Source organism: Poecilia latipinna, unplaced genomic scaffold (genome assembly GCF_001443285.1).
Source record: "Poecilia latipinna isolate Pla-1442-1.1 unplaced genomic scaffold, P_latipinna-1.0 Scaffold1073, whole genome shotgun sequence".
Lineage (NCBI taxonomy): Eukaryota > Metazoa > Chordata > Actinopteri > Cyprinodontiformes > Poeciliidae > Poecilia > Poecilia latipinna.
Window position 1 is genome coordinate 154,981 of NW_015113689.1, and position 10,133 is coordinate 165,113.

The window sequence follows — 10,133 nt, forward strand, 5'->3', positions numbered from 1 at the left end:
GAGATGTGCATTTTTTCAAATGGCTTAAATTTTTTTTTTTTTTTTTTTTTTGCAAATGCTCTCCAGGTTATAATTAGTCTGAAACAACATGGATGTTGAGTGGAATTTTACAGCAGCACAATATGTTGCAGAATTATCAGTACTTAAAAAAATATACACATTTTTACAGATAAATCATGTATTCTCTTAGTTGATGACACTGCAAGTTTTCACAACCTCATTAAGTTATTTTAGGAATTCAACCTAAAAAACTTCTCCTCGCGCCTCACTTGGCACAAACGCTGATAAGCTTAGAAATGTACTTTACCGTCAGAGTAATGATGAATCTAATTTACCTTTAGATACTCGCGCGGAATGGCGAGTATCTGCCATCATATGGACTCACCGGCGCTTTCCTGGACGAGCCGAAGTCTGTGTTTTCACTTCGACAATTCAGAGGACTCTCGACGTGCGGCATGGCTCCGGCTCTCATCCATTATTTGAAACGAGCGGTGACAGTAAGAACATTAGTTTGGGTTGACTGGACAAAAATGATGAGATGATGATGCAGCACTAATGCCAAAGATTTTCTCACTTCAAATTAGATGAGAAATGCAGGTTTAAAAAGGGATCCCGTCCAGTGCGAGCGAACGCTGATCTAACAAACACCCCCGTTTTTCTGAGATTTTTGCAGCTTTTTTTGGTTTTGGAACCACAATACTTTTTTTTTTTTTTATCTGCTTTTATGAGCTCTTTTAATCTTATAATGTTATTCCCTCATCAAAGACATACCTGGAGTGTTTCTTTCTTTTTTAATACATGTTTAAGGAATTCTTGAATCTCCCGTGGCAACCATTCGTGGATGTCTAAACGTTTGCTCTGTTACCCAACGCTCCGCCTCATAGAACACCCCCGCCCCACCATTCCCCGCTCAGCTCCTCCAGACTAGCAGCAGCAGCAGTTGGAAAAGACATAGTGGAGCGGCGAGTCTTCTGAGCTCATCATACAAACTACTTCTCCAAAAAAACAGTTGTAAGCGGCATAATGGGAAGCTTTTTTGTGACGAAGTGCTGAAGATGAAGATTGTCAGAGGAAGACGTGTTCAAAGGCCCCATTTCAAAGCATTAATTTGCAAAGTTTAATATATACAGCAGGTAACGGCTAATTGTGTTAAAACAGCGCTGTGTACCTGGAAAATGCATACTTACATATTAGTGTTTTTCTACTTCTTGTTTGTTTTTTCTCTTAACTATTTTCATTTTCTATTTTAAAGTAATTTTGAAATGCACATTTTAAGACAACAACTGATATAACTAATATTCAGTAAGACTGAAGTCCTTGTGTCTAAATGCTTATCAGAAAACGTCATTGCAGTTGTTCAGATCTTCTTTCTTGTTTGTTCTTTATCTGCTTGGATGAGTGCTTTTTGTTTCTCAAGGGTCCAGTAGAGCAGAACTGAGGCCTGGCTCGCTAATTAGCTTGCTACAGAGTAGACAGATGACGTCACTGGTTAAGGGTGAAGAAAGCCAGGCCGGACATTGGAAAACACCTCATACTTGCTAAGGGTTTATAGGCTAATATTTACATTTTCTTTGTAACAGACATTTCCCCTGCCCCCCCACATGCTCTAGCTCTTCCCCCCCCAACCCCCGTGCTGCAGTGCTGTTGAGCTCTGTGGTGATCCTGACGGCGCTCTGACACAGCGAAGTGAAGTCACTTGTCTTGGATCTAAGGAAATCTGCGTGAGAATGTGGCCTCTGCTTTCGCCAGTCTGTCACTTTCTGTGTTTGCTGATGCAGGCCAGCCCGGGTCACCGTGATGCCGGGCTGTAAGCTGGAGGAGGAGGATTGGCATACTCTATTTATAGTCCTGTCTGCTCCGGGCCACACTGACCTAAAGTCAGTGTCTTCTGCTCTTTCTTTTTTTTTTTTTGCTTGTTTGGCTTTTGGCTTTCTGCCATTATTTACCTCATTATAAGTTCATCCTTGTTTTATCCTGAGAATCAGAGGAAATCTCTGTCTCATTGCGTCTGTGAGTAATGCGATGTTCATACCCAGTCATCCTATGATGTCAGTTCTTTCATATCCTTGACTGAGAAAAATTTGATGTACGATCATCTATGTTTACCTAGAGCCTCACAAATTTACCTAAATATTTCTTCCTCCCGATATGCATTTTGCAAAGATGTGGATTAAAATAAATGCTAGCTGACTATTTAAGCACCAGGTTCTGTAGTATTTGATGACACTTGTCATGAAGACGTTTTAGAAGGTAAAGAGGTGATAAGGTGGTCGAGAAACGACAACCAAGCTGTTTATGGATCGATATAGAAGACGTCTACCACAAGCTCCTTCTTCAATAGAACCATGTGATTGAGATAAAATTATTTAATTACTTTTTTTTCATTAGCCGGGTAGCGTCCCGATCTGGGGTCTGTGTTTGCAGTGGACCCAAAGTAAGAAGACATTAACTTGGACGAGGACAGGAAGGAGTTCCTCTGCGTTCCCTGAGTTGTTTTGGCTTTCTGCTCCTGTTCTGTCAGATCTCCTGGCTTTGTTTCTCTCAACTGGAAGGATCATTAGCTTTTGGGTCGCTATCTGGCTGACAGACTCGGGAAGATTACGGTCAATAAAAACAACACAACACAATTTGATCTGGGCTTGGTTAATCCAATTGGACATAGTGTCTTGGCTCAGTCCATCAGTGGCTCTCTGGCTCGCTCCAACACAGAAGGCAAAATGTTTTTAACGATTCCCGCTTAACCTTGCCACAAACTTGGAGGACATGTGTATTGAAATTCATTTTAAAATTAAAAAAAAAAAAAAAATGTTATAAACATTTTGTCATTAACAGCTTCTTCGCCTTTGCATTTGGATCATCTCAAGAGCGCCATCTATGGAGTTAAAATGTAATTTAGTTCAGTGTAACATCATGACAAAGGCCTTTTGCACAACCTAGGTCAACATGGCAAAAATATTCATATCTGTGCATAAATTCATCTTTTCTTGTATCCATCTTAATGTTTTTACACAGCACTCTTCCACAGTAATACACAGAAAGTTCAATATTGCCACCACTGATGGCAACATCAGACATTTCTTAGCAAAAAAAGAAAACAACAACATTGTTCTTAGGTTTCACTGCCAACAGAAAGTGGTAGGACATTGTATAAATGTGTAGATGAATGTTTAAGATCACTCCAGGTACAAAAAGATAATAAAACTGTGTTTGGTCATTATTTCATTATTATAACAATGCTTCTTAGCATTTAATTTGGTATTGTTGATATTGTGAACTTTGAATTAAGAAGTAGAGTTTGTGGATTTCTGACATTAAAACTGGACAAATCCACTCTTTCAGTACCAAAAAGCTCATTCTGCTTGAGATCCTCGGTTTGGGTTTCACTTATTGGATTGAATGATTGAAGTCTGAAGAAATCGTTGCACTGGCTTCACCAAAAGCTGTTTGGCATTGACAAAAAGGTTCATCTTAGGTGCAACCTGTATACTACATGTGCATTTTCCTTACAAATATGGCGTCATTTACAGACTTTTCTAGTGGCATCCAAGAAGTGTTGCTACGACAAAGAAATAATCAGCCAACCGCATATTTTCTCAATGTTTGTGTCAAGTATGGCTCCTGGGAAGTTGAGGTTCCAATGTTTGAGGCTTGAATAGGACTTATGATAAATTCATCATTTGTCGTGATGAATTTCTTCTAAGAGTTTCAAGATTTCCCCCCAGAAAACTTACTAACCCCGGTGGTTGGACACTAGGGCAGTCATCCATCCAGCAGCCCGTCGTATTTTTGAGTTAAAAAAATGCTTTAAGTGGACAGGAAGTCACTGGATAATTATGTGCTATGAAGTACTACGAAGTCCTAAAAAATGCAAACATTTTAAAAAGACTTAAGAAAATGAGCAATGCTTATAGCCAAACGGTTACCTAAAAGAACCAATAAATGGTTCTTAATTTCACTTTTATTATCATAATAATACCACCGCTAAATACCGTGATAAAACTTTAGATCCATGCCGCCCATCGCTGGTTGATGAGGATACGAGCGCGAGACCTTGACGAAGCTGCAAACTGACGATCTGAATGTTTACCGGCCGGCGGTGACAGGCATGATGGGGGATATATCAAAACCTCGTCCACTGACACTGGAAATGAATCCAAAGCCTGAATAGTTCTTTCTACAGCGGGTCTGGTGTTTGCTCTGGGAATTGCTTGTGTATCGTGCATCTGCCTCCCTGCAGGCAGAGGTTAATTCATGTACACCAGGGAGGGGCAGGGGTCGTTTTTCAGAAAGCCAATGCAGGCTGAGAGACGGCATCTATTCATCTATCTTGTGCTGTTTTCTGTTTGGAGCGTCTAGATGAGATAAGCGGCGGGCGGGGCGGATAAATGAACACCATCATTTACCACGCCTTTGATCATGACTCAGGCCTCCTGGGCTAAATGCTGTGCACAATTTACCCCTCTGTCCAAGAAAAAAGACGACGTGTATCTACATGGATATTGATGTTGCGTGTGAATGGGTTGGTTTGTGCTTTTAGGATTTTTCTTTTCAGGGTCCAGACCGTTTCTAGAGCTAAACTTGGTCTGCACCTCTTGAATGTCACTTCTGTTAGAAATGTTCCAATTAATTTTCCTTCATTTAGCTCAGGTTGTCTGCTGCTTTTATGCTGAGCTGCAAGCTTGGGCAGTTTTAGTTAACTCCTAAGTGATTCTTTTGTTTTCTAATTACTCTCTGCTGGTTATTTTTGATCCACAAATAGCATTCATTTGGCTTCTGTCACAGTTTGCCTCCCTTTTCTCTCTCTCTCTCTCTCTGTCTATAGAATTGGTTTGTGTTCTCCAACTAAAACATCTGTAGGGCACAGCCAGCTGCCAGGAATGTTTGCTGTCACACGCAGAATAAAGCTGTCATCTTAGCCCGGTGATAAAGAATAGTCCTATTTTTACAGGCACGTCTGATTTCTAAGAATACGAACAACCAAAATAGTCCTTTATGGTTCTGAGAAATGAGTTGTGAAATGTCTGCAAAGAGCTTTGATTGCTCATCCTCTGAGCGTACTGGCCTAATCAAAACTTGCTTCCATGTGTGAGGTCTGAACAAAAGCGTGCGTACGGTGCTAAATAGAGCAGGTTTGCGTGTGCATGTGTCAGGAAGTTTTGCAGCTTATCGGTCTAGCAGTTGTTTCTGGGGGTACTCTGTTGTTTCTCTTCCTGATTTTTTGGGCTGAAACCTGCAGTTGGTTTTGGCATCAGAGTTCGCAAGAAATGCATCAATGTGCTAAACATGTTTAACGTCTGGTTTAGCTTTTATGTATTCGGTGACATCAGAGTCTCAAACCTTTTGTTTTTCAACAAGTGCCAACTCAGAAAATACATTTTGGAATTGGAATTTGGAATTTGGAAGTCAAAAACAGAATTTGGGATTTTTTTTTTTTTTTGCTTTGTTGTACATATGAAAATAAAGTTTCATCCACTGACTTTGTATGTTTAGTTGAAGGAACCAGTTTCTTGTTTCATTTTGGCTCAGAAGTTGAAATGTCCAAACTGGAACAATGTCAATAAAGTCTTGAGTTCCAGGGGAGAAGTGAAAACCCAGACTGTCGCATTGTTGGTTGGATACATCCCAAGTTTGTTTTTTGTTTTGTTTGTTTGTTTTTCCTGTGCTTAGACGAGACTTTTAACCAAAGAAAATTTTAATTGAGTTTGATTAACTTATATATTGGAACCAAAATCTGCTGTAACTAATTTTCGTACTTGGAATTGCTTAGATTACTTTGGTAACTTTTAGAGCCTCTCATTAACTTAAAAGATCCACTTTCATCTAAGTTGTAGGAGATTTTTAGTTACTGTTTTGTCTATGTTTTTGCTAGAAATAAATTACATACATTGTCCAAACAATCCAGCCAAGAAACGAAACTCTCTTGCAGACCAAACGTGTCTGGATCTATAGAAAATGATCACAGAAATAATTCCAGGTGGTTCCCGTATTGTAGCTTTTAAAATATGGGTTGGTCTTAGAAAATCCTTTTCCTGGAAAATGTTTATATGTTGCAAAAGTCCAACTCTGAACGCCTTAAGAATTTTAAAGCTGGATTTTGAGTCAAAGAATTAGAAGCTACAAATCAAAAGCAAAGTTCGGGGTCATTGGGCAGCTTTGGTTCATGACAGTGTTGAGCCTGGACACAACACAACCTATTTATTGGACATGTGAAAGGACAGTAGAGAGCGTATTTGAGGTGTAACTGATCGTAGTTTTTATTGTTCAGTAAATTTAGTTTAATCACTTTTTGGATTGCTTGTGTGCCCCCTGACTGGATGACGCCCTGGGAGATGAGCCATATGGGTTAACACACGTCCCTCCCAAATGTTTCACATAATTTAAGGCCAAATAATAATTCAAGGTGTGGTATTTGGGGGTGAAATGTTTATCTTGTCATTTCTGCACCTTCTCTGCCTCATGAGAGGAGAGAGTCTGACTCATTCATAGCCTTCAAACCGGTGTGCAGAAATCAGAAGTACATGAATATTTTTGATTTTGATGCAGGACAACTCGCGCTGGTGTTGGCATTTATTTATTTTTTTATTATTATTCAAATGCTGTCGAAATATTTCACAGATCTGTCCACATGATTTAAAAGTGATCAAGGTAATAAATCACAACGATACATTTAAGCGGATGGTACTTTTTAGATTTCATGCATAATGGCCCAAAAGCTTTGTGTGGGATGGGAGAGCAGCAGCTGCTTCCTGACAAGACGGCCATGACGAACTTGACCTCTGACATCCATCCACTGTCTGTTTTAAAACCAATCTGTCTGCGCGCATGGACTTTCTCATGTCATTAGAGTCATTAAGTGGACAGTGATTAGATTAGAGCAGGGCCCACCGGACTCATTTCACTAAGTGCATAAAGCCTGCGCTCGTATTGTGTGTGTTTGAGTGACCCCTATACGTTACGTGTCGCCGTCTGTTCGTGACGGATCTGCTGCCTCTTCTGCTTTTTTGTGCTGCTTTGGTCCTTGTAATGTGAAGTCGTCTGGTTTGTTTGGGATACTCAAATGACAAGTTTAATGGGACGGGGAATAAATGGAACTTCAGAGTTCGCTCTTGATTTTTATATATTAAGAATGCTTTTAATTTAGTCTGTTCAAGAAACAAATGTTCAGGTATAAGCTAAATCTTTTATTTGCGAACAATATGGGTGAAGAAATCGGTGAAAAGTGATACGAGAGAAGACTGTTTTCAATTTACTGTGCAGCGAGTGTGAGATGCTGCTGTGTTTACTCCATCTTATTGCATTGTGCTGTTTAACGCTGACGCATTCAGAGACATTCCAAGAAGTGTTGCTTTTTCTTTTTTGGGATTCTAGCCATCTGTAACGGGAATGAAATTAAAAAAAGAGCTGATCCTGGAACTGACTGGATCTAATTTTTTTCTCCACTCTTTTTTTCTTTTTGACCACAGATCATCAGAAACTGGAGCGAGAGGCCAGGATCTGTCGAATGCTCAAACATCCAAACATAGGTGAGTCCCCTCTGACGAGCTAAAGATGTGCAGCATAACCATGCTTTCAAGATTTGTGTCAAGTTTTTTGTAGACCTACAAATTCACAATCTTTGGAAGTTTTGGCTCACCTCTTTCATCGTTTGAGTTTTTCTATTTGATAACAGAATTAAAAGTAACATTAAAGAAATTCAGTCACTTAATTTTGCCTGTACAACTAACCTTAGAGTCTTGTGTGGGAGCTTTGGTCTGGCATGTTTCACTGCGAAACTCTTGTGACAAAAATGTTTGAAGTTAAAATCGAGTACTATGTAGAGATATTCATACTCTTTCAACTTTATCCCATCTGGTTCTGCCTTACACTTCAGTGTTTGGTCTTGAGATAATTTTAGTAGGTCAAAATAAATCAGTGTCTGGGGCAAAAAAAAATCATACAGTTTTGAAGAATTTTTTTTTTTTTTTGCCTTTTGTAGAGGACCAACCGTACAACGGCTGTGATTAGATCCAACCCAAATCAGTGCAGTAGTTCAGAATTGGACCGAGTCGGTCAAGACTGAGATTACTAGATATCATCATTCTAATATCTCATTAATCTGCCTAATGTCCCACTAAAGAAAAGCGCAGTGGAGCCCGTGAACACGGCTCAGTCCTGTGTTGTCGGTACGACGTGGATGTGAAAACCCTCAGTTTCTCGGTTCACCTGGAACCCCTGCGGTTGTCGTTTCACATCCCAAACTGCGCGCGGCAGAACAGAGCAGAAACAAAAGCATTGTTGAGTTTGGCTCTGGCGCTAACTGGGTGATAGTCAAACCAGCCGCTTCCCTGTCGGGTTTCTCTTTGGGATATTTGCATGCGACAGCCGGCCAGCAGCCGCTTCCGGTTCAGACGACTCCAATGAGCCGCAGAGTTTCTAAACGGCGCTGACAATCGTGTGCCTTGTGTCTAAACCTTAATCTCGCTAATCTCATTACTAGCACACATTATATCCACCAGCGTCCTTGTTGCACGGCTTCGATAACGTAGAAAGCCGGGGTCACCTGCGGAAGCGCAAAGTGCCAGGAAACTCCTATGTCGACAAACACAGGGATATGCGCTACCTGTTCCCAGGGAATTGCCTCAAAGGGTCTTCTAACCTTTTTCCTTTGTTGCTGTGGGAAATGCAAACAAAAGGCAGGGGTCATTTGGAGAGAGGAAGGAAATGAGGGTTTGTTTGACATAGCATGTAGTTCTTATCACAGCATGTAGCACCGTGCGAACCAGACCTGTTGGAGGCCGGGTCTCATTGGTCTCATCGGCTTAGAGTACATTACATTTTTAAACCTGCACATTGTGTTGAATTAAAAAAATTGATGGACTGACAGTGAAATTTAGGTTTGCTTGTAGAGCTATGACACTTTGGAAATCTCCCGTCTCACTCTTCCAGCTTCCCTAGAGGTACTGAAGCAGAACGGACGAGTTTCAGTCTGACTTGAGATTTAATGTCGCCATCTTCACCACTAAAAGCAGCACTGTTCCACTGCTAAACATGCTGGGGCCATTCCTAACATGATTTCAGCCTATCACAACTGCCCTTCCTTCAAGAACACGTTCAGTAAATCTTACATAACCACGTAGTGCTTCTGGGATCCCAGTCAACTCTGCTTTTGCGTTTTTATTCTTCTGGTGCCCTTCACCTGGGTTGCTTTATTTAAACTTTTTTTTTTTACTAAAAGATTTCCCAGTTGGGTGTTTTTTTTTCCAGGGCTTGGCTTTTGACAACCGCCTTCGTCTCCTCAGTCTCCGATTGTAACACGCTTCCCATGGGAATAACAGCAACAGCGCCTGTTGTCGTTTCGATGGAAACTCGACCGAAGTCATTCACTGTCATTAAAGGCGTTTTATCCAGCTATAGACTGAACAGATTAATGCCAGAATGGGCATCGCTTATGAAGCGTGAAAGGTGTATCGTCAGTATTGTGGTGTGATTTTAAACTAGCTGCACCTAAACCGTAGGCGTCACTAATGAAACTTTTTATACAGTGGAAAAGATTCCAAAGGAGAAATTCTAGCCCAGATACCCAAATAGTCAAATTTGTGGCAGTTTGTTGTTTTTACTTTTTCAATAAATGTTATTAATGCAACACTGCTCCTTCTTATGTGCACAAGAAATCTTGTAGTCATAACCTCTGACCCGACTCTCTGTCTGAAACTTTCGGTTCATCAACGGTACTTTGAGGTTTGCTTTATAGAAGCTAATTAGCGTTAGCGGAGCTTTCTGATCCAGCTAACTGCCTCTTAATTAAAGACTCTCTCTCTCTTTCTGCCTCTCAGTGCGACTCCATGAGAGCATTGCAGAGGAAGGCTTCCATTACCTCGTCTTTGACCTGTAAGTAAATCTAATTAGAGCACCCACACTCGCTCACACGCCGTGCTTTCTGCTCCAGCCTCATTTCTAAATAACAGCTGTACGACAGGGTTTTTTTTTTGTTGTTGTTGTATAGCTTCTAATTTTAACTTCATATAATAGTGCTCTGCTTCTGGTACTTTTACTATATGTTTTCACAAAGCTGCGTTTCTCTGATATGATTGCTTAATCCAGTGGTTCCCAAACTTTTTCTTCTGCGCCCCCCCAGTGGTTTCCAAACATATTCT

At 40.6% G+C, this 10,133-nt stretch overlaps 1 protein-coding gene across 21 annotated transcripts in view; it reads left to right on the forward strand.

Moving 5' to 3' along the window:
• The window catches only part of camk2g2 (calcium/calmodulin-dependent protein kinase (CaM kinase) II gamma 2), a 69,877-nt gene that overhangs the window by 18,507 nt on the left and 41,237 nt on the right, over positions 1-10,133 (forward strand). For all 21 annotated transcript variants that reach the window (XM_015051881.1, XM_015051884.1, XM_015051887.1 and 18 more), the window contains exons 3-4: positions 7,464-7,523; positions 9,813-9,867. In XM_015051881.1, the coding sequence (XP_014907367.1) occupies positions 7,464-7,523; positions 9,813-9,867 (115 nt within the window). The remainder of the gene's footprint in view (positions 1-7,463; positions 7,524-9,812; positions 9,868-10,133) is intronic.